Consider the following 25479-nt stretch of genomic DNA (forward strand, 5'->3'; position numbering starts at 1 on the left):
TGATGTTCTGGAAGTCATTGCTAACTACTGGTTTTCGAGAGTGGCGCATTTTGAAAATCCGGTGTATAGTTTACAAAGTGGGAGAGAGAGAGAGTCTTTATTTTCATCGAACCAAAATACATAACAAACGGCAGTGAGTGTGGTACAGAAAATATGCGTGCACAGTATTCGGTATTAGATAGGAATGATCGATAAGACCGTGAAGGTCATCTAGTCTGATCACACCAGCATCAAACAGGTACACTTGACTCTGAACAGTCGGGCTGTAAAGAAATGTTTAGTTAAAGGAAAATAGAAAAAAAAATTAAACAATGGTGGCAAATGATCAATGAAGCAATGTCTGGGCGAGGTAGGGCAACAGTGTTAGTGTAACGACAAGAGGTGATCAAGTAGGGCTTTTTTGAATCTATTATAAGGCAATTCACGGATGTGTGGTGGTAATGCATTCCAGATGATAGGTCCCGAGTAGTCGATAGATCTCTTAGTTAGGTCTGATTGGTTATCAATAATATGATCTACGGCGAATGTTTAGCTTTCGTATCAAACTTAATATCACAAGGAATTAAAGTATGCATAGAAACAGCAACATAAAACTTCCAGAAAACACACGCACCTGCACAAAAGAAACCAAATTCATTCGTTCTCGCGAGCTTCCTAACTGAAAATAATCTTCCAGTGATATGCCAAAAATCAACGGTGCGTAAAATTTGAAAACACAAGTCGTTGCCATGTTTGTGACACAGCATTTTCTTGGAGTGATTAGTCAGCATTTGAACAAGCGCTACTCAGGTTGTAGAAATTGTGACTTTTGCTTTAGTGCAGTATTCGTTTTGCAGCGTTGATATAGCCCCAATTCAAGATGTCGCGTGGAAGCAGCGCCGGATTCGATCATCATATCACTATATTTTCTCCTGAGGGTAGACTTTATCAGGTATGCGATGGATTGTTTGCAGCAATTCTTCTATTTCCCTTCGCAAATTACATCAATTATCAATTTATTGTTAGCAATTTCATCATTTCAATACACCACAAAACTGCGATGCAATAAAAGATAGGATCGTGTCGAAACGACTTAGAGTAGTCTTTGAAATCAGACACCTACCTGGCCTAGGCTGTGTAAAAAGAAGGCATGCGCACTAATCGGTGTCATGTGCTCACACTATGTTTTATTTTTTTATTATCTTTTATTAAATGACTTTAACTTGGAGAATCGTCACTGCTCACCTGTTATATTAGGGAAAACGTACCTACGTTCCAGTAGGTGCACACTGGATGAAAGAAAATGGAAATAATATAAAAGGACAGGCGACAAAAAGTGCTGGCATGAGTCAGAAGGTGAATTCGATGTCAGGTCGTAGTCCGGTAAAATTGAGGGCTGACTAGTATTGATCTCATATTATGTGTGTGTGTGTGTCGTTATACTTCCCTAAATTCGCCCCGCTCATATTTAGAAATCAAATAACCAAATAGCTTGTCTCTATACTCGGTATTATGATTAAGAAAGTCAATCCCCAATTACAAATAAGTGAATTTATATTACGGTATCCGTTATTTCTTTCCATTTAATGTGCATGTCTCTTCTTAAAATCATGTAGGCCCAGGTGGATGTCTGATCTCAAAGACTTTTAGAGTTCAAGTCGTCTCAAGATCTTCCTATCTTTTCAGTGTATCACAATCTTGTGGTTTTGAAATGAATACCGGTTCATAATTATTAATAAACTGATACTCCAACTTTTTCTAGAACCGAAGATATAATTCTCTGTCGTCACCAAGCAGGTGATTTAATGTAAAACGCTTTATTCAAATCACAGGTGGAATATGCCTTCAAAGCTATCAACCAAGCTGGTCTGACATCTGTCGCTGTACGAGGTGACGATTGCGCCGTCTTGGTCACTCAAAGAAAAGTACCTGACAAATTATTGGACATAAGCACTGTCACACACATGTATCGTATCACACCAAACATCGGCTGTGTGATGACGGGTCTCACTGCTGACGGCGTCTCTCAAGTGGAGCGTGCCAGGCAAGAAGCCATCAATTGGAAATATAAATACGGCTACGAAATCACCGTCGACGCTCTATGCAAAAGGGTGGCGGATGTATCACAGGTATTTGACGTTAGGTATTCATTCGTCAGACTCCACCAAATTACAGATTATTGTTTGACTTGACCACAAAAATGGTTGTCCTTGTCAATGTCAACGAATTTTCATTAAATGGAATTAAATAGTCATCCTGTATTTAGCAGTTAAATTGCTAACCACCCTTCCGAAATATATCCGTGCCTTGTGTAATAGAAAATGAAACAGTGCTATCTTGGCTGTATGCCACAAGACGTAATAAAATGTTGATGCTGGGACCGAACCAAAAATATGCCCCTGATTCTCAAAAAATGTATACCGTACTTTGTTGCGCTGATAGCAGACGTAATCTCGTGTAACTAATAACGTTATATTCATACAAGTGGACGTTAAATAGGGTTTAAAAAAATTGTTTCATTCCTAAACGTAACTTTGCACCATTCTACTGTCACACCAACATGAACTTCAGGAATATTGTTTGTATAGTTTTATCATTGCCCTTCGTTTGGTAGCATTAGTCTATTGGTCTTCCTTGTAGGCCTAATGACTAGTAAAAAAGTGGAGTTGTCACGTTGAAATGTTTCTCTATTCACTGTCATCATTCAACTCAGTGGTTCCCAACATGGGCGATTTGGCGGTGTAGGGGGCGAAAATAGACGAAGGGGGCGATGGTGTGTTAAAACGGCTATATTGGTGTGTCAAGTCAGAGAAATGCCCTTTTTTTAGTTAATTCACAAAAATTTAGCTGTAGACATGTAATTTCAAGGTCGAGCCGAAAAGTTGACCTTTTTTTTAGTCAACTTGCCGGTGATTGCAGTTTGTATTCCCATTTTTCATTTGTTGAATATGATACCAAGATATTTCTAGTTGCCTGATAGTACTAATTAAAACGACATGCCGATATTCTAGTTCTTTTCTAGAGTGTTCAAGGTCGCTATGCTTGGATTCAATTCTGATCTAATTTCTGTTCTCCTGAAAATGCTACAAAACTGTGTCGTGCAAAATGAGCCAAACTTGCTATATACATTTTCTGATTTAACTCTGTTTCGACGTAACTGCATTTCACAGATCATGATCCCAGTTCTTAACTGCTACAAACTCACAGACAAAATGTACAAACACACTTATTGCATTATCCAGATCTACACTCAAAACGCAGAAATGCGTCCGCTCGGCTGCTCCATGATCCTCATCGGCTGGGACGAAGAGTACGAAAAGCCGATGCTGTACAAGTCCGACCCGGCCGGCTATTTCTGCGGATTCCGAGCTACCAGTGCAGGCGTCAAGCAAACGGAAGCCAACAATTATCTGGAGAAGAAATTCAAGAAAAAGAAAGATACCCCATGGAACTTGGAGCATACCATCGAAGTCGCATTGTCATGTTTGTCGACAGTTCTCTCCGCGGATTTTAAATCATCAGAAGTCGAAATAGCTGTCGTATCGAAAGACCAACCCGGATTCCGCGTGTTGGACAATGACGAAGTAGACACTCACTTGACAGCACTCGCAGAAAAGGACTGACCATTGTTGCGGGGTATATTGTTTGAGAACATGAATGACAGATTTGTTGGTATGAAAGCCCTATGCCGTCGCGGTTCTTGTGAAATGCAATCTATTTTGGGGTATGTTTTATTCTAGCATATCTGCCGTAAATTTCCTACGGACTGCATTTATCTGTCTGTGGATTAAACCACATTTCACACTGACTGTTGTTCTTTCTGGGAGTGGTTGACAGGGTGGTATCCCGGTTGCAAGTCGATTTGACATTCATAGTTTTGACTCAAGTCGTAATAGGTCACAGTTCATTGATGAGATCAAGATGGGTTGATTCACTTCTGCGAACTAATGGGTGATATCAAAGGCCTTCATTATATACTAGTTTTTTACTTGAAACCGCCTATCCTTGAAGTTACTGTCATGATGCACCTGAAATGAATCAAGTAGATTGTTAACGGTAACTCTAGTTCATGAGTCATTATACCAGTGACCAGTGATTTTCAAGCTGTATGATGGTTTGCACTTGCGCGAATGAAAAATCTGGATGAGTGCAAATGAAAATTGTGCATGTCATTTTTCTGACGTGGAATGATTCAAATAAACCCAATGGGGAATTCAAGGGCAGTGTAACTTTTGTAGTTGCGACGCAATTGTAAAAACTTGTTCACCTTACGACGCACCACTAATCGTAGCGCTCACAGACCTACCATTATTACGTAACCAAAAGCCTGGTTTGCAAGCTAGTGTAGTGGCAGGCATACAGTATATCAGACCGTCTGAGCCCGAGACAAGCTGAAAAATGACGTTAAATTGACTTTCTGCAGTCTTTCGCTTTAATCATACTTTAATAACTGTTCAATTATCACGAGGCACAAGGATAGTAGTACATTACATACTCACATTTGAGAGTTACTGTAACGAAAATTTCTTCCCACTGAAGTATGGACCGCAACCCTTTTTGGGTCAGCACGGTGCCAGAGCCATCTGTTAATATGTATGTCATATTTGTTGAATTAATTGCAAAAAATCCTGCGATAGTTTTTACATATCCAAGGCAGTGTTGGGATCAAGTCACTACCTTCGAGTCACGAGTCATTGCACATTTTGACTCGAGTCAAGTCAAGTCAATAGATTTTCAAAAGTGACTCGAGTCAAGTCAAGTCACTCGGTTTTTGGAGGTGACTCGAGTCAAGTCGAGTCAAGTCAAGTCACGAGTCAAGTCACAATTCAAGTCAAGTTGCCGTTTCGAGGCGTGAGGGATGATTAATTACGTCACTGCATTTTGCTAGCTATCTGAAATAGAAATTGAGTGGTCATTGATTTTGAAGCAATGAACGAATATAGAGTTAAATATACATGCAAGAAGTCGCTGTTTCGCTCACATATACGCAGAACTTCTAAACTACGTAAGTGATTGCATAGCCTCAGTTTATATAGTTACGAGCCAAAATAAAGAATAGAGAAACGAATTGATAAGAGGCAATATATTGACCAAAATTACCATTTACAAATTGATATGATGCAATTCGAGCCTGCGCCAATGGTTGAGGACTATGTGAACTATACCCGAATTAAATTTCAATAAAACAAACAGGTTTGATTAAGGTAAGAACAGAGATATACATTTTGCTATTAAACTACTATACTATACTAGTTTACGACAACGTCATCATTGGTTTATTAGCAATTTTATCAGTTCAATACACCACAAAAAATGCGATACAATGAAAAGACAGGAAGATGTCGAAGCGACAAGGAGTAGTCTATGGAATCTGACACCCACCTTGGCCTAGGCGATGTAAAGAGGAGGCATGCACACTGAATGAAAGTAAAGAAGATAGTATAGAAAAAGGATGCGACAAGAAATAGGGCGGCATGTCAAGGGAAGCGAGATCGATAGGTCAGTCGTGGTCCGGTAATCTTGAGGATGGACTGTATTTATTTAGTAGTAATTGTTTGTATTTCGACTTGAATGTGGACATGCTCGTCGACTGTCTGATGGCCGGCGGGATACTGTTCCACACATCAGGTCCGGCATATTTGATGGAGCGATGATCTTTTCGGTCGATCATATGATATTTGGACGACGTGGACGCGCGTGTGTTGTACTTGTGCGCTTTTGATTCAGAGGTAAAGAAGTCATTGAAATATTCGGGGCAACGACCGCAGTGAAACTGATACATAAACTTGGCGATTTCTAGTTTCCGCATATCTTCTATGTTTAGGACGTAAGCTTCGATCACTTCGTTTGAGGTCAATTTATTTGTGAGAGAACAATGGAGGCTTAGTGAAACGCACGGTCATTGAATTATAGAGATTCAATCTCTATAATTGAATGATTGGTCGCTTTCACGGGTTACACCAGCGTTTCGCGAACAATCCGACCATATATCCGGTGATTTTTATCGACATCGATTTATGACTTGAAATTGACTCGTGAATTTTGCTCCGAGTCACGAGTCATTCCACATTTCTGATACGCCAAGTCAAGTCAAGTCATTTTAGCAAAGTGACTCGAGTCAAGTCATACAAAAAAGGTGACTCGAGTCAAGTCATGACTCGAGTCATCCCAACACTGATCCGAGGTCACTGTGTTGGGTACTGTGGCCAATAACCAAGACACGTCGAAAATATGGCTTTATCATGAGAAGTCATGAGATTTGTCCGACTGTCTGGAAAACAAGGTCGAAGACTGTTTGGATGAACTAGTGTAGGGGTGTGCAACGGGCGAGTTTAGGCCTATGAGACTCATTCATTTAGACACCAACCCCTTCTGCGTCGGGGCACATGACGACGTAAAGTTTTGACCAACAAACCGCCGATGAAATGCGATGCCACAAACATAAGCCGCGACAGAACCTTGACCAAAAAATGACCGATGCTGGATGGCCAAACCTTTCAATATGGATATGCTCCGTTGTCGGCACGGAATAGCCCTGTTCTTGCTATCTGAGTAGACAGCAGTACAACTACGACACGCAGAGGTATTTAATTCACCCTAATTTGAAATCACGTGCGTCAGACATGTTTTGTAGAGCTGTGTTGGGTAGAATTGTGGTGAGCGTGTTCCATACGTCACACATGTCCGTAAAATCGTAGCATACTACTATAATATTAAAAATGAATTCCTTCTCATGGGTGAGGCTCGGGTCGCGACTTGCGAGATGCCACAAAAACTCAAATTTTGGTGGTATGAAAAGCTGCTTTACCGTTATTAAAAAGTTATGCATTCTCAAGTTAGATTGAGCTAAAGAGCAGAACACACAGTATCGTTAATTTATCTGCTCTTCTCATATACTCGCGAGACAGAAAATGGGAAATAAAAAAAACACAAGTTAGGGTAGCGAGGTAGCGACTAGCGAGCTCTAATGTGCCTACTCTCCTTGATCGTTTTGGACCATATTTTTCAAGACATAAGGCAGAAGACTCAACACAAACATGTGGGTTTTTCATCCTTTCGACTAACTGGAGCCTCAGAGACCTTTTGTCTCAGCTCTCAAAAACGTTTTCTGCCAGCAAGCATTTTTCACTCGCGAAAAATACGTTGTATTTTGGATAGAATTAAAGAACAGCTGCCATTCATGTACTAGTAGACGTTCTTGTACAAAACCCAACAACTTGTTTGGCCAAGGGTTTTGGTGAAATAGTTGAAATCAAAACAAGCGAAAAAGGTTGCCTTTTTAATGAGGCACTTGATAGCTTAAGCTACATAGCAGCCAATTTGTTGCACATCTGCACAAAATGTTAAATATCTTCATATTCTTTGTGTGAAACATGTTTTGGTTAGTTTGTGCGAATGAAATTTATTTTACAAAAAAGCGCGAATGGAGCTCAGAAAGGTTGAAAAGAACTGCTCTAGTCATTTAGGGTTACCATATTTTGGAGACACTATTTAATATAAACCTACTAGAAAACGGGTAACTCAGGACTTTTTAGAAACAGTCTTTGTACTGACTAAAAAAAGGTTATTTTTCTAATTTAACTACCGAAAAGACCAGCTCGAAAGTCCAGATTTCATGTCATTTATGGCATTTTTTAGTTGCCTGTGAGAGCTAAATGACGAATTGCCAAGGAGGACATTTTCGATTTCCTGATAAAGAAGGATGTATGAAAGAACAAATAGGCCCTGTTTGTACTTTATGTCTGAAAAGTTGATTGTTAGTTGGCTTAGTTGACACCAACTTGACAGTACTCGCAGAGCAGGAATTCGTGTATTGTGGTGTTATTAATGTTGGACAACATTGTCAGATTTGTTGGTATGACAACCCCATGTGCTGTCGCACAATAACCGGAATCAATTCCGAGGTGTTTTACTCTACCGCAAATTTCAAACGGATTGCATTAGTCTGTGGAATAAACCATATTTCATACTTAATGTTCTGTCCACCAGTGACATCCACTGGTTTTCTAAGGAAGAATACGCCTTGTTTGTAATTCATATTCCAAGTTGAATTCTTAGCTAGCCCAGTTGATAGGACATTGTCTTTGTTGAGCTCATATTCCATCCACAATACTACGCCGTGGCATGTCTCACCAGCATCAGGAAGCAGTTGAATATATCCAGAAACATCAATGTCATCAGTTGAAATGGGCTTGGTAAAATCAAATTCACATACACTCTGAGGTGAACTGAGCAGTTTGTTCGGGTATTCCCACAAAGCGTGTGGCTCTGGTTCGTGGTAATCTTCCGTCTCCATAGCTTCATCTATCATCTCATCCATAATGGATACATCAAACCCTTCCACATTGCCGATAGGAGCTCTTATTTTGTACAAGTCTTCAAACTCCACGGCTACTAGATGTAGTGTAGCTTTGGCAGGGACAATCCTTGCGTCAGGAGAAAGGAATGTGTTGAGGGCTGATCTTACGTGCCAGAATTCAAGGTCAAACCAAGGCAGTAAGGATTTGTTGAAGAATGGTTCCCCTATCAACAGGTTTACAGATTGGTTGATTGGTAGCTCATATTTTTCATGCGAATCCACATTGAGAACAGTCACTTTATCACTTAATCGATTATGGCTCACTAAATTCTGAATACCTCTCTGAGCTATGCGGTTTGACTCCAAAGAATAAATACGATTCTTGGAAAAACACCCCACAAAAAGGGGTAAAAGGCTAACGTCACTGACGCAAACAGTAGTGTGATTTTCCAGGCTGAAGTCAACAGTTTTGAGAACATCCACAATACATTTGTTCCTGCTTTCATCGTTCAACATTGCCAGGCGAGGTCGACTCCATAGCATACGCGGTAGATAATCACACACCGGGTGTTCCACGCGGTCCGAAATCATCTCTTTGGTTTCATGAGTCGACGCGTCAAACCACATAGAGTAAGCGTCGTGGTTTGCCGCGATGAATATGTCGCAACCCTTGTCCACTTTGAATGCACGTGGCAAAAAGTAGACGCTTTGCATCCAATGATCGCGCCACTGCATGGTGTCAGGAGTAGGGTGGAACCAATATGGCGCTGTACTCAGGAGGATATCACCCTTCGTGTCCATATTGAGCGTCCACCATGACAGCAAGACCTGGTAAATTAATTGCAAGTATGAGAAGGGCTAATTTTAACACCTTTGCATAAAGTTACTGCTGGTTAAACGACAGTTTTCTAGTTTCCATACTTTAGTATACGACTGATATTGAAATCTCACGGTACGTAAATAATATCTTAGGTACTGTAAGATAATTTTTTGTCAACTTTGCACTTGTCTTCTGCTTAGAAATAAAATACTTCGTAACAATTTTCTAACTTCGTATATTTCAGTCCATGACTGATATTAAAATTTCACGTCTAGTACGGTACGCAAGTCATATTTTTAGTACACTTACTATTTTTCAGGGTTGTAATGACTAGACTCGAGTCACGATTTTTTGGCGACATGATATGACTCGAGTCATTTATTCAAACGTGTAATGTATCGACTCTACTTGTACTCGAGTCATTACCAAGTCATACTACTCGAGACTAGGACGGCTAAGACAGACCTCCTCGGAACTGAGTGTTAAAAGTACAAAACCATTAAAATGTGATTTCCACACGAAAGGAAAATATGATAATGAACATTTATTGCAAATCAGTGCGACTTTTGCTGTTTCCTTTCGGATACCAGAACTGAACTTTCAGAAACGCCATATTGTGCAGTCGAAACGCAACAGTGTGATACCAACCAGAGCTGTGGAGTCTGAGTCATTGTTTGGCAATTTTTCACTTAATGGAGTCGGATTCGTGAAGACTATAGTGGCGGAGTCGAAGTTTGTGAAAATGACCCTGACTTCGACTCCAACTTCGTTTTTATGAAAACAATTGCTCTCAAAGCTATCTTTAAATTACTAATAACAACTACAATATGATTATTATACTCCATCAATCACTGTTATTATTACCAATATTGATAAAATTGGGCATCATTTGCAAATTGCAATTCAGTTGCATCGAGGAAGATAATCGCAATATGAATTAGAATTATACCATGATACTGTGACAGAGTAAATACATGGTATGGTTTTGTAAATTGTTCAATTGATGTAAATATTACCAAATGCTAGACAAAATTTAAAATAATTGTAGTGTAGCTCAGCTGCTTGGGTCGAACAAATGATTAGGAAAGACCGCATGTCCTGGTCCTTGTATACTCGACTAGGTGCATGTAGACTAGACATATGCTATTGATTACTTCCTAAATTTCGTTTCTGACCAATGTTTATTAGTAGTGAGAGTGTGTGTGCTTGTAATCAGTATAGTGTGTAGTGAGAAAATTAGTACCGGGTATGTTACATCTCAGTATTGGTTGCTGACTTAATACGCAAGTGCTACACTTCGGTTGTTTTATCTACATTTTAATGATACAGGATTAGATCTATGTCACGTTAAATGATTCATACATATTAGGGTATTAGAGAGTCCATGTTATAAAAACTTTTAAAAAATGTAATAGAAGGATATTTGGAAAGGCATTCTCCTATTTTAATAGCATAATGAATAATTCTGTGGTATAATGAAAAAAATTGCATGCCGTCGTTAATCATATGTTTGCATATGTTTAATGGTTATAGGATAGTCATTTGACCATGACTGGGGCATATAATTTTCAAAGTAAATTGGTAATACTGTTGGAGTCGGTACCTTTAAAGACTGAACGAGTCGGAATATTGAAAATGTGTGGAGTCGGTGGTAAAATTTATGAATTCGACAGCCCTGATACCAATGGCATAATTACGAATAAGCTCATAAATACTGGATTGCCATTTCAGAACAATAGGTTTTGATTCCGAAACCCAACCGCGGATGCGTACACCACTGCATACGACATACGAATTCAGTGAGTCATGACTTCCAGGAAACCTTGATTCTGGCTGAGTAAGCCCCGAGGAATCTACCGACATAGACCTTACCACCATAAATACTCCCAAATATACAACAGTTACCTGAGCCATTCCTGAAGAAGCCTTTGTCTTAACAATCCGTTTGCTAGGTGTCGGCGATAAATCTTTGCTGTTCCAATCAAACTGAAATACTTTGACCGCACCGGTAATCTCCTTGAACTGGTCCCGTTTGATCTGGGACAATTGTATATCATGGACTGCGGGAACACCGGGACAATCCTTCATGTCAGGGTCAGGTTCGATTGTATCTTCTTTCCCGTTATCATGTTGAATCTTGATAGGATTCAGCACATGCCAGGAATGCATCACTTTCGATTCAACCAGTTGAACGTAAGTGCTGGCCGAGTGCGGAACTGATATTGATTCCTGTAAGAGAATAGCGATAGTCTTCATACGATACTATTCAGTAATCAAATCCTGTTTGGAGAGAGTTGTCTATGAATCTTTAATCACCAAAAAGTAGATAGTATTTGCCAAAAATGGAAATACATTGGAGAGAAGTGTTACTGATATTGATGAATGAAGGGTGTTCTTGAGCAATCAATAGCCTACATTGATATTGTACAGTTACCAGATAATGTTGCATTCAACTTATGCATTTGAAAACATCAATAGCCTAATTTTTTATTGGGATAAAAAATGAACAAGTCTGTTAAGTCAGTGACACAAGCGAGGCAACGTTTGGCATGTCAGCATTTAGTAATAGATATTGCCTACTTCCAGTACTTCCTCAAGTAGTTATGATTAACTACTACTTGTAATTAGTGGCTTCCAGTTTTTAGTCAAAACTAGGCCTCAAATACTGCCCATCGAGTACCAACTATGACTACTTTGACCACTGCATATAACGTTTACCTGCATTTAAGCCATAGTTGTATATAACCGTCGCATGGAAATTTCAGTTCTGAAATAGGCTTGCTGATAAAAAAGTTTGACAAACCTGGAGTATATTGCAGAATACGTCATATAAGAATGATGCTATCTGCATCTGTTCCTTATGTTCACCAGTCTCTAACGTACTTACCTCTTCCATCAAGTTCTGGTGAGCGTGATGGTATGCAACAAGAGCTCCTTCTCCAATCAATTCAGTATCGAAAAGCTCAGTAACCAGAATGTTAGCTTTTTCCTATAGATATAATCAAATGATTAGGCACAGGTATTATAATTAGGGCTGGTCAAAGTAATTCAATTACTCAACTTGTACGCTTCTTGCCACTAAGAGTTAATTTATCGGCGCCCTAATCATAATATACAGTAGATTGTATTTGAGCAATGATAGGAATCATGAAGTTCTGAATCAATCATTCACATGCTGCACACATGTTCCATCAGCAGATTTTGACAGGAAACCAAAAATCATCAATGATTAGTACCGTAATTTTCCGAATATAGTGCGCCCCCATGAATAATACGCACCCTTAAAATGACGTGTAAATTCTTGGAAAAAGCCTGTACCCATGTATAGTACGCATCCTGCATTCGCGGTACATGAATAGTTGTTTTAGTACACAATGTTGTTCTGTTTTGCGTTGTCACTGTCGAACAATCATGACATAACCATCGCTAATCATTATACAATGAACGGCATTGTCTCTAAACGAGAGTAGATAGTAGCCAAAGCCTGTGAGGCCGGTGACGCGATAGTTCAGGCTCGCGACACACGACATCTTGCGCACGAGGCCTATTACAATTACAGATTGCTCAGGCCAACGGTTATGTCGGGCGCACCAGTCCTGTTGGAGATGCGACTGATTACGCAAGCGATTATATCTTGCGCACATGGCCTCTTGTGTATGCGATTGTTAAGGTCTGTTGTTGACGCGATGAATCAGCAAGGATTGCCGCGGACGCTCGTAGCAATCAGCGACCTAATTTCGCTCGCCTACAGACGGCTAACTAACGCAACACGCTTTTCATTAATTGGCAACACGTCTCTATTTGACAGCGCGTTACACTCTATAATACGAATTACGGGACACGATGGCTAGAGGTGATGCGCGATTGGAAACAAACATGACGAGAGGTGTATTTCAAGTTTTTGATCGAGGGAAATTTTATTCAAGGCTTGCTGTACCCATGTATAATACGCACCCCCATATTTTAAGGCAAAAAATCGGTAAAATTTTGCGCATTATACATGGAAAATTACGGGTAGTACTTTGATTTTAAAGTAACACTATGTACAATTTGTCGTCGTACTGGAGTGCTGTTGGAATATTTATTGTCTTTTTAAGGTATAGCCAGGCCTGTTTATTTTTGGATTTCTCCAAAAATAACAAAAATAGCTTATTTTTGGATGTTTTCTAATTTTATTTTTGGAGAATCTCCAAAAATAAGAAATTAAGGTGTTTTGAGCCCTATTACTACTGAAAAAATCCACCAAAAGCATGTTATTATCATGTATTCAAGTCCTCCATCACATAGATATCATCAGTGATCTTGATCTAACTTTCCAATACATTCTTCACAAATCTAGTCTTTGGCCTGGAGAATGCCTTCTAAAGAATATTAATCAGTGCGAGACGCCCCGCCGAGACCCTCCTTGATTTTCGAGATATCGGCCCCGAACGTCGCAATCGTGGGAAACATCGAGGTTAGGGGTCCGAAAATGGAGGAATGTCTAACTCTTCAAACTCTCCAATCTTAAAAGCCGTTGTTCCTGAAAAGCGCTCGTCGCCACGAAGTTGCGTGCCTCATTGAACTTGACAGCCCAACACCCACTGACCAGAAATGACCTTGTGGCGGTCCTCGTTGTTCCAGTCCTTCCCTGGACAGAGCTCGAAGGCGTTCGACCTGGCGCATGAGCTCCTGCTGCTCCATGATCAGAACGTCAAGACCATGAAGCTTCGTGACGGTGGTTCTCAGCTCTGTGAGACCGTGACCATGCGATCGAGAACGATCAGATGGATCCACCACTGCAGCGAAGGTGCACACGCCGCACTGTTTTCATCCATAACATCAAGGAGTTTGGTACGGTTTCCAGTCAACCAAGAGGCCACCTTCTTCATTGACAATAAACGAGCGTCAACAAACATGGGGTGCGCACTTTCCATCTACTGGATCAAGTTGTGTTGCCGACTGAAGCATCAGCAGATCAGTCCCATCATCGTGTGAACGAAGTGATTGTGACAGAGGTGGCGGTACATGATTTCGCCGTCCCCTTTGCCTCACTCAAGCTGCCTTCCCGTCTTGTCTACGTGTCGCGCTGTGAAACTTATATATATAGGAGTACAAAGGCGGAGGGGCAAGGTCAGCAGAAACGTGAAGTGGATTGAGTGGAAGTAGTTTTAGCGTTTCGGTGACCCCCTCCCACACATAGCTGCTGTTTTTGTGTGTTTTTTATGAGTTTTCTGGTCGTTTACATCGCTCTGACTTGTTTATTTCACTGAAAAACTTGAAAAAACATCATCCAAATAAATCTTTATTTCTGGATGTTTTCAAATCTTATTTTTGGAGAATCTCCAAAAATAAAACCCAATATCCAAAAATAAACAGGCCTGGGTATAGCTGATCCACAATCTTCGTGGTTATCAATGAGTATCATGTTTACTAAATTAACTCAGTTTGAAGTTACCCGAGCATGTTAGGACCAGAGACGGAGCCGAAGCAGGATTTTATCAATTTTCAACGTAGCCGGACTGGTTCCGGGTTTTAAATTTGCGTTAGCGTGTGGATTTTAGCCGGATTTTTCCGCTGACGCATGAAAAATTAGCATGATTTTAGCCGGATTTATTTGGATTCCGAATTTTCAATATCCAGCTGGAGCTGAGTGAATAGATTCGGATTCCGAAATTTGGGATTGGCATCTCTGGTTAGGGCTGAAGTATAATCAATATAATATAATATAATCAAAATCCGCATGTCCAAAATGATGAAACATGCTGCAACATGCAACATTAGTTCAGTTGCTATGGTCCTATATAATAGATTCCATGCTCAATTAATTCCAAACCTTCATATCCTTGCCCATTTCAACTTCCGTCGAATGCTTGTTGATCACGTTGATGAAGCCAAATCCATTTTTCTTCGTGATCTGCCTTGCGACCCGAGCCATTGGGGCGAACACCTGTTTACAGAGAAGATATTCACAATATTCCTGTTCAGTTCCATTGAATTTATAACTCAATACTTTGTGCATGTGTAGCATATCAACAACTATATATTGATTCAAGGCGGACTTGGACAACTAAATAATCCGAGTTGTCTAATTCTACTAATTACTGCAAAATGCCGGTAATCTAATTCTTATCTAATTTGTAAAATGTTTCTATGCTCATTTTAATTCTCATCTAATTTCTCGTTCCACTGAAAATGCTACAGAACTATTATGAAAGAAACCAAGACATTTTGCTATTCTTGTGGCTAAGAGCATCAACTCTGATTTGATAGAAAGTAATCTTGATTACTGTTTTATTTATTTTTTTTCAATTCGGAATTGACTTCAATTACCAAGTTTTGTGAATTCAGTGATTCTAATTCCAATGTAATTTGGAGAAACATTGTGAAGCAGCATTTCCAATCCTAATCTAATTGGAAAAAGATGAAAATATTATAGTTGCCCAGTTTTGATCTGCGGAGGCAATTACACATGAAAAATGTAAAATTTTTTCAGCTGTCACCTCAATTGCAGTTATCTGTTCAGCTCCAGCAGACGCAGCCATCATCGACAGTAATCCAGTACCAGTGCCGATATCCAAAACTTTGGCCTTTTTTCCTCTTTCATGCATTTCTTGCACGGCCAGCTTGATGGCTTTGTAATACATCTTATTCCTCTCAGTGTCATGCAGCATGTCGGCATACGAGGATCTTGCAATCTCTAAGTTAACAGAAGATGTTGAAATAATGGTACTGTAATGATATTCTCATTCCATGCCATTCAATTATGTTGCATAAGTGGATAAATACACGTTGATATATACTTTATTATATACTTATATTTATGCCACAATGAAGGCCTTGTATTCACGATATACTAGTTTTGTCACTCCAAACATGTTTATTCAAACATATAGAAGACAGATTCTGGGTAGATTTTTGAATTATCGGTCCTGATATACGAGACTTGGGTCAAGTCATACAGAATGTGTCAAGTCATATGACTTGGTCGAGCCACGCGAAATGACTCGAGTACAAGTCAAGTCAACACACGAATTGATTCGAGTCATCGAAAAATTGCAAATCGAGTCATTATAACCTTGGTACAAACTATGAATCTAAAGTTGACAGTCAACTAACTAGTGCTTTTTTTACTAGCTGTATGATGTATCTCAATTTCGTGATTGTTTTGTTTCTCAATTATGGCTCATTGTAATTGGACACTATTCGACCGTGACAGACATCGTGCTTCGCACGTACTCGCCTGGCTGCACGTTGCGTGCGGGAGCTAACGTTGTTTGCTTGTATTTCTTAATCCTTTTAGATCATAATGTGATTGGGGTTATTGCCTATTAGCATACAATAAAACTGTAATCACACTCATACTGTGTATTGCGTGGGATTTATTACTGTAGATGCTTTTTTTCAAAATTATTCAGTTGTGGGGGAGTCGAAACCTCTATCCATTTCAAACTTGAAAACCTGCCACTTTTCTTATAAAATTCCGATTTTTTCTCGGATATATTTCTTTGCCTATTTTCAGTTCAGCAATTTTAATTACAGGGTTAGTTGTGTTTTAGGTAGTCGGTTGCGATTGCGGATTTTCTGTATAGAATAATCAAGCAAATCAACAGAAAATCCTGCGTGACGTTGCCACCAATTCCATTCCGGGTGAAAGGCATGTTTAGTCGAAAAATAAACTGCCAACCATGACTTTTAGGGTGTATTATAATGTGCCGATAACCAGCTTGAATTGTGAAATAACAGTTACCATTAGTTGCCCTATGTCTATGAACTAACTTTCTGCAACCTGGCAGTCGCCAGTCAGTATTCAATGAAGCTCCATTGCATCGCTAGGCCTCTCATTTTAATATTGAAACAGACTGTCAAGACTCTGCCGGTACAATAAAAACAACGAAATCCATTGACAATGGCGAGTTGAAGTACGTGTATTTTACGACATTATGATCTTACTAATCCAATAATTCATTTGAGCATAAAATTGACCTGACGAACATGATGCTTGAAAAACCCAGATTTCAAGGACAAAAACCCAGAAAGTCAGATGATGCTCGAAAAACCCAGATCTGGGTGGAAAAACCCAGGAGTGGCATGTCTGATGGATAACACTCTTAATGTCGTGCGTATCGAAAATCCGAAATTTCCTTTACCTCTGCAATAGTCATAATCCGTTTCCTCCGCGAACCACTCCATGATCCCCGATAAGGGGTTTCGTCTCTGTACAAATTGCCTAGCAGCGCGCATTCGTGTTTGAAGCTGGAGAGTTATTCGGCGGTGCGGTAACGTATTCAGAATCTTGCCTCGACAAAGCAAAACGCCAGATAGCATACGCGTATTAACGACCAGCACAACACACGTGCTTCGCTACCTTTGCTGTTGTGATTATGATGAGCGTTCGGCAATGGATTTGCTAGCTTCAAATTTGGAAAATTTTAACCCGGTAGCTGGCGCAATGCAGCTTACTTTCGACTGGAGTTTTCGGAAATTTTGAGAGTTGAACTATAGATAACTAACCTCCTGCGTCATGGCATTTGTCTTGTAGGGTTCAGATCGCCAGGATAGGAATATTCGGAGCCAGACATTTAGAGGTCTATGGACAATATAGTTTATATCGAAGTTCTCGGTCAGCATAAGGGCAGTCCTTGTCGGTCAAGGTCTCCTCGCTGCTGTTCCTTTTGGCACATTTCTCGGAGTCACATGTTACATGGCCTGTAACTTCATATGTCGTGCGTCGTGGCGCGGTAATGGCCTTTCCAAGATTTTATATAAAGAAGCCAACAACTCGATAGTTGACATATAAAAGGAAATTAACAACCAAAACGGGAGCACAAATTGTATTATTTCATTAATCTAAATAAAGAGAAGTTTGAATACTGTGGGGATTTGTCCCCTTCTCTCTCATATCTGTATATCACGTGACTTATATCTTTCTTCTCGCTACCACGCGACTTACCATTTATTAGCTCGTGCATTCAATTACAAACGAGACTCATATGCGATATCCTACTGTATATATTCCATGCATATTCGACCAATATATCTATCTGAGGCAATACTGTCGTTGCATTCACGTTGGAGTTGTCAGATCCAGGACTAACGCAGGGACGTGCGTCTACTACCCTGAGCTAAGTATATCTACCCAGCCACACGTTACGTGGGACTCAGGTTACAACTCTAGCAGGTTATCAGGCGCGTCTCCTCTTCTATATGGTGCACACTCGTGAGATGATTTCAGCTTCAACGAAGGACGAATCGCCTCCTACACAATTTGACTTACAACTGCTATATGGAGCCATCCAGGACTTTTCCACCCTTACACGGTAAATCCGTTTATTTGACTTCGAATTTCGGGAATGCATTTTGCAGTGAGAATGATTTATCTCACTTGGCTTTATCGGCTAGCAGCAAATTTCCTCGTTATTGCTCGATTCGTGCTTTCTACATAATTATATTAGTTGTTTGTGTTTCTGTATTCAATGCCATGACATTCAGAGAACCAGATTTGAGTGATACTCTGACACTGACAAGACGTTATTCATTGGCTTCGTTTTCACATTACGGCCTTCATAACTATTATTTGAATCTTAGCGTTTTGCTTTCTAACGAAATTATCACATCCATTCCTCGTCGGGAATTACACTCTCGACCGCCCGATATAATTGCTTCTCTCTCCCGTGAAATCGAATAATTACTACCGATCCATTACTCACTAACTACTAATTACTCGTTAACGTTTATTTTGTACCATTACTACCGTATCTAGCCCGTCTACCAGTTGTTTGTTTTTGTTATCATTACGTCATACAGACAAAATATTTCTTACATTTCAAATTTGATTCACCCCATCATCACTAACGTTCGCTACTGATGAGAGTTAGTCGAAAAGCTTTTAGCGAATAAATTAACAATATGAATTTATTGTTTCGCGTTAACTTCACTTTGTCACGACTAGCCTACCGTGTAACTCGTTTAACATACCATTTGCTTACAATTGTTTAATTGCAACTCCATTTCGATTTTATTATAAATTTTGCTGTTTTCCTACCCTCATATTACCGCGTAAATCACTACCAATCACCGCGGTTATTTACCAATCTATTTTTTGTTCGTTTGTTATATTCACGGCATCTCCGTGGAACATAACTACCAAATTTCGGGATATTTCTTTAAACCTAATTCATACATTACTTTTTGTGATTTCATCTGTCATTCATGCGACATTGACTTCCGCGCGTATTTAAGCGCTACCCTTTTTTTAACTACCGTAATTACATACCGTCAATGTGAATTCGATAACAATATTGACGCGGCTTTTCAGCCGACTTTAACATAACATCCCACCGTATTTAATATGATAATTCTGCGGCAATATCAGCTCTTTTTAACCGGCAATTTCGATCTCGGCTATGAACTATTAAGATATACCAGTAGCACTGGGAATTGGGATTTTATAATTAACTTTATTTTTCTAACTTCAATTCATCTTATCTAATTACGCGTCTTCGCATAGCCTCGCTTTGCTACAATTTCTCATAATGGTTATTTCATTTTAATCACATATTTGCATTACTTAAAACTCAGCCTTACGCTGGAATTTGTGGATACGGAATTAATTTCCCATTTTTTTTAAAAAACATTGACTTATTTACTTTCTTTATACTAGGTCTTTTACATAATCACTTACTTCTAATTACCCATACTTAAATAAGGCCTCTTTAACACGGTGACAAATTGTCATTTTTCTTCGTAAATTGCGTCTTTACATACTTACCCTCGATAATGTCATCTGAACATACTCAGATTTTACAACCTAGTTACATGCGATTAACGATACATTTATTTTACCCGCAATGCCATTTGGACGCAATATTATCTAAACATCCCGTGATATATTTTGGCCACGGACATTTCCCATTCATATATGCTACTCCGACCTAGGAAATCAAGATTGGTTTCGGTGGTGTTGCGATCCAAGGCACGATTTCGACCCGGGAGTATCCGAGTCTTCTCAAAGCGTCGGCCACGGGATTGCATACCCTGGCCCGGAACTTCCGCCCTGATCAAGCGGTTGGACGGGGTCAGTGTTGTAATTAAACTCGTGTGTCTACAGCGCTGAGACTCGCGATATTACGGAATCTGAATGCTGACGTTCGCACCGCAATCTGAGTCATTTCTTCGATCTACCTAGGAAGTCCGTACTTACAAAAGCGTTACAGTCACTGTATATTATATATATACTTTTAATGTGAGGCACGATTCTTACTTACGAAATTGTGCATTAACTGTCGCGACGTGTTTTAACGGCACACGTCAATTTATTTCCGGAAACCTTTTTATATCTGGATAGCATATGGCGCGCAGATCCAGCGATATGTCTGGATTTGTGGTATACCATTCGGCGTACATATCGCTAGGGACTTTTCTTGAGATGACTGCGTTTTCGCAGCACTAAATTCGTACATGCCATTAGGCTATACCTAACAATACACACATTTGTCATGACTTCGGCTATTGTAATTACATTCTCTTTATAATTTTTACACTATACTTTCACGACTTACTTTGTCATATAATTAAATGACGAATTCCCCGCGTTACGCTACGATTACATTCATCTTGACATGCTTTGATGCGAATATTCCATTTCTATATACTTTTGAGCCAATTAATACACCAGGCTAACCCGGCATAATTTCCATTCACTTCGAGATTACGTAATTTTTTATTAATTTCTACTTGAAAGCTCAAATTACTCACCACAAGGCTTATATAAACGCCTTGCGTCACTCCGTCACATATGGAATCGATTCAATACTTAGCACTTACGCTTACATCATAGCGTAGCCCTACTCGGCTCATTTCATCCCCATCGGTGCAGATTTTCACCACTTCATATCCGGTTCGCTGACCTACAATGTGTTTATTGTATTTACCTTCTTTTTCAATTTGTCATTAGGCTACTTTTATTTGCTATTATTATTTTCCTACTTTGTTAAATAGCCTTTTTGCTGCCGATATTGCATTGCATTCTAGAATTCGTTGTCGTCTGCCAACGGGACTCGTGAACTGCCGAAATGCGCTCTACTATACGACATTCCTCCGCTCTCCGATTCCGCCACATATGTCAATATTTCGGGACATACCAGTTCAACATTACTTTGGTAACACCACGTATTTATACGCATTTGTAAGTCGACTTCGATAGTCGTGAAGAATATTCGCAGAACAGGCGATATACGCGTTTTAACCTTGGCGGAGCAAACTAACTGGATCTAAATACAATCATTATTGAGCAATGAGCATTGACTGTTAATTCTTCCAGGCAGGTTCGCGGCCCACGGTGCATGGCTTAACTGTATATAAATAATTATTCGGTCTTCCGAAAGACTGATGGACTGTTCACTTTTCAAACGCGGCGAATTTCGTAATCCCTATAGACGCGGTTATGATTCATGTTCTCTTATCTATCTCTCCCATGCGGACTTATTAGCATTTTAAAATTCATTCGTATAGGCTACCCATTAGCGAATGCGTCAATACGACTGTTCTTGCCGAAAATATATACGGCTCGCATAATTTCGGGCCCCGGCCTCTGTGACTATTTCAATGGTCGTTAATCTTAATGGTTTGGGAAATCTCCCACAAATCTCGCCATTTTAAGCGGTTCGACTACCAGACCACCTTTTCAATAATTTTCTCCTTTCACCTCCATTGACTCATAAAAGCAGTCTCTGGTCGCTAGAAAACCCAGACATCAGTTTCCTACTCCCGTTACTTCCTATCTTCTAATACCACGTGTTTCAATTAATTTGAAAAGTAGTTTTGACTTTAATATGCTCCCAACCATACACTGGATTCCGCTTCTAGGATTTTGCCTTTACAAATAACATACACTCATTTTCGAGCTACCACCAACTCGTTCTAGCGTATGACGCATTCGCGAGACCTAATGTCAATTCCTTTGTGTACATATTTTATTTTCTTCTTTCGTTCTTTTAATAAAACACAAAAATTGCCTCAGATGACCAATTCGCCATTTTGACTATATTTAATCTAACCCTTAACGTGTTTTCGATACACTATCTCATATATGGTTTCATTCCTATCATGTTGTATAAATATTGCAACATCAGGCTACAATATCGCATTTTAAATTAACGTTATCGCCTTTCCACCAATACTTTATTCCCTGCATACTTAGGCCTTACCACCTTCAACCACACGCTATTTGTTTATGTTCCAATGACTATGTTTCGTAATCGTACTGCTATTCACTTCATATAGTAAATGTCATTTTGTATTGTCGCTAATCACGCCTCCTTGGAAGGGGTGATGTGGGGATTTGTCCCCTTCTCTCTCATATCTGTATATCACGTGACTTATATCTTTCTTCTCGCTACCACGCGACTTACCATTTATTAGCTCGTGCATTCAATTACAAACGAGACTCATATGCGATATCCTACTGTATATATTCCATGCATATTCGACCAATATATCTATCTGAGGCAATACTGTCGTTGCATTCACGTTGGAGTTGTCAGATCCAGGACTAACGCAGGGACGTGCGTCTACTACCCTGAGCTAAGTATATCTACCCAGCCACACGTTACGTGGGACTCAGGTTACAACTCTAGCAGGTTATCAGGCGCGTCTCCTCTTCTACAATACTTCCAGCTACGCCTCATCGCATTTTGTCATCTGAATACAGTATCGTCGTTATTTGTAAATGACTGTCCCAATTCCGTTGTGCGCGAAAGCGTAAATAGGTCACTCTCGAACTGGGATATCTAAAATTATCCCTGCTCTCGAAACCACAAGCTGTGACGACACAGTTAGTCTGCGGCGCACGTGTTCTCAGAGCCCGCATAAGAGGTCGGCGCGCTCGCGCTTCAGTCGTAAGATAGACAATTGGCTCCATTTCGCTCCATTTATTCTTTCTATTTCTTATCGAACCGCAGTATGATTTGAACCTGGTAAATCTACAAGTTTCTGACCACTAATTACTACTATTTGGCTGTTCTGTGCTAGTAAAGAAAGCTCCTTGGATCTGCGTGTGTGATCAGGATTGCAAGAGTATACTCAGAGCGGTCATTAGTCAGTGACTAGTGCGTACAACAGGAACTGTAAGCTGTAGCGTCGACTCCAATCAAGCACTATACCAGCGTGTCTTGCAACAAGCCGTTGCAGCGACCGCTACAGTCAGAAACTTTACCAGTCACAAAGTTGAAAGTCGGAGAAGTTGAAAGTAATGGAAGCTGCAGCAACGTCAGAGATAGCTGACTGCTCAGCCGTACAAAGTCAAACTGTGGCAACGTCAGAGAGTGCTGACTGCCCAGTTCCACCAAGTCCAGAGAATGTTGAAGATGAACGTGGAAGTGTCAAAAAAGAAATTGTGGACCAGAGCCCCGCGAAGAGCAAGTCAGTGGGTTCTGATGTTCCAACCAGTAGTGACAGCACTTTCCATGGATTCGATCAGAGATTGGTTAAACTTGAACGCCAGTTCCGTGAAACGAAAGGAGAAGTTGAAAGATGTTTTGATGCAACTGAGACTGCCATAGCGCTGTCCACAAATAAGGAGGAAGTGCGTGAAGAAATGAAAAAAGTTGTGTGCCATCGAAACGAATTGAAGGAAATTACTGGAAAGATTATTTCGAACTACGCCGAGAATACGGAAACAAAGGAATTCGCCAACAGCATGAGGTTGGTTGAAATGAAATTTGAAAAAGTCCGGCAAGCCGTTACGGATTTCGTGATGCTTCCATCCGAAAATGGATCCATCTGTAGCCGCGCGAGATCTGGAGCCGGCTCGAGATCGAGTCGTCATACAGAAAACAGTCGCACCAGCCTCGCCAGCAACAAAGAATTACGCTATGAAAGCATAAGGGAAACAGCCGCTTTGGAAGCAAAGCTGGAATTTTTGAAGCAAGAAGCTGAAATAAAAAGAAAGTTAGTTGAAGATGAAGCAAAGTTGTCGCAATTGGCCCTGAAGAGTCAAATTGCTGAAAAACGAGCCGTGATCAAGGCTTGTGAGCAAATTGAAAGGGAAGAAAACCCCTTTGGTTTTGATGACGATGAAGATGTCGTACGTGAAGAACCAAGTTATACAGACATACGGTGTAAGGTTCCCGTATTGAATTCGGAAGAGAAGGTACAAAACTTTGTTATTAGTAACCCTCGTGTGTATCCTGAAGTAAAGCAATGTAATGTCAAATCTAGTGAACCCGTACCCTACGGCCCAGTTATTGATAAAACTCCTGCGCAAACGAACAATGTCCGACATGTTGAACCGGAAAAAGCCGGCCGAAACACGTTTGTAAAGATGCCCGTCAATAATTCTATCGATATGCCAATTGATCGTCAATACAACATGAAACCGTTGACGCGAATACCTGATATAAAAGTTTGGGTTTTTGATGGCGATGAAACTAATTATATGGAATGGGAAAATTCGTTTAAAGCGTTAGTTGAAGATAGAGTGTATTGTGTTCATGAAAAGATGAATTTGTTGAAACAACATCTTGGTCCGGGCCCACTGAAAGTTGTGAAATGTTATTTTCTGCGTGGTTCTGAGGAATCCTATCGAAAAGCAATAAGTGACTTGCGAAGTAGGTATGGAAGCCCTGTCGTTGTTGGGCTGGCCTTCCTAGATAAATTGAAAGGTTGGCGTCATATAAAGGAAAATGATAGACTTGGGCTGCAAGAATTCTCTGATTTCTTGGAGCAAGTTTTTGTAAACAGAAGGTTTGTACCAGAGTTAGGCATTCTTGATTACTCGTCAAGTCATATGTATGTGGTGAAGAAGCTACCTCCGTCACTGGTCGAGAAGTGGCGCGTTAAAGTGTTTCAATACAAAGTGGAGACCAATGATCAAAATTGCTACCCACCCTTTGAGTATTTCGTGTCATTTGTAAGAGATCAGTCAGAGCTTCAAAATATGCCAGAATTCAGAATGTTGAACGAAAACTGGAATAGTAATATCACGGAATCTGCTCAAAAGTATGGCCGTGATAGGCCATGTGTTTCATTTGGAACTAATGTTATGTCAGGCGAATATAATTGCATGTTTTGTGGAAAAAATGACCACCATATCCCAGATTGTGTGGATTTTGAGAATTTACCGTATCCTGAACGAATATCGTTTATGCGTGACAAGTTTTTATGTTACGGATGTGGGGAAAGATGTACTAGAACGCACCATGGTAAAAATTGTCCAAAACGCGTAGTTTGTGTGAAATGTGAAAAGTTACATTTAACTAGCCTGCATCCGTGCTCTGCTCCCGCTGTTTCGAATAGTATTGAAGTGTCCGAGTATAAGACTGTGGGTGATTGATGTTGTATAATTGGTGCTTTGGTCTCAGATTATCCTTGTCTGTTTTGTATTATTGCTGTATAATGTATG

At 40.0% G+C, this 25479-nt stretch overlaps 2 protein-coding genes across 2 annotated transcripts; one reads left to right on the forward strand and one right to left on the reverse strand.

Moving 5' to 3' along the window:
* The first annotated feature begins 757 nt into the window (after positions 1 to 757).
* Positions 758 to 3787, forward strand: LOC145445467 (proteasome subunit alpha type-6-like). The gene is made up of 3 exons (XM_080323663.1): positions 758 to 931; positions 1812 to 2108; positions 3222 to 3787. Exons 1-3 carry the CDS (start codon positions 860 to 862, stop codon positions 3600 to 3602), a joined length of 750 nt encoding a protein of 249 aa, XP_080179789.1. The 5' UTR covers positions 758 to 859; the 3' UTR covers positions 3603 to 3787.
* A 3313-nt stretch (positions 3788 to 7100) lies between these two features.
* LOC145445450 (protein arginine N-methyltransferase 7-like) lies at positions 7101 to 17471 on the reverse strand. The gene is made up of 6 exons (XM_080323639.1): positions 17228 to 17471; positions 15581 to 15777; positions 14914 to 15027; positions 11986 to 12087; positions 11004 to 11327; positions 7101 to 9106 (listed from the first exon to the last, which is right to left on the reverse strand). The coding sequence occupies exons 1-6, from the start codon at positions 17403 to 17405 to the stop codon at positions 7889 to 7891; spliced, it is 2133 nt and encodes a 710-aa protein (XP_080179765.1). The 5' UTR covers positions 17406 to 17471; the 3' UTR covers positions 7101 to 7888.
* Positions 17472 to 25479: the final 8008 nt, after the last annotated feature.

This window comes from Botryllus schlosseri, chromosome 8 (genome assembly GCF_051294905.1).
Source record: "Botryllus schlosseri isolate E-star chromosome 8, Bs_hap1, whole genome shotgun sequence".
NCBI classification, from domain to species: Eukaryota; Metazoa; Chordata; class Ascidiacea; order Stolidobranchia; family Styelidae; genus Botryllus; species Botryllus schlosseri.

Bases quoted from the DNA above. Each gene is read 5' to 3' on its own strand.
- LOC145445467 (XM_080323663.1), top strand. From the start codon at position 860: ATGTCGCGTGGAAGCAGCGCCGGATTCGATCATCATATCACTATATTT. The intron at 932-1,811 runs GTATGCGATGGA...TTCAAATCACAG, and splicing joins CTGAGGGTAGACTTTATCAG to GTGGAATATGCCTTCAAAGC. The intron at 2,109-3,221 runs GTATTTGACGTT...TGCATTATCCAG, and splicing joins GGGTGGCGGATGTATCACAG to ATCTACACTCAAAACGCAGA.
- LOC145445450 (XM_080323639.1), bottom strand. From the start codon at position 17,405: ATGCTATCTGGCGTTTTGCTTTGTCGAGGCAAGATTCTGAATACGTTA. The intron at 15,028-15,580 runs GTGACAGCTGAA...CTCTGTAAACAG, and splicing joins AACAGATAACTGCAATTGAG to GTGTTCGCCCCAATGGCTCG. The intron at 11,328-11,985 runs GTAAGTACGTTA...ATTCTCTTACAG, and splicing joins ACCAGAACTTGATGGAAGAG to GAATCAATATCAGTTCCGCA.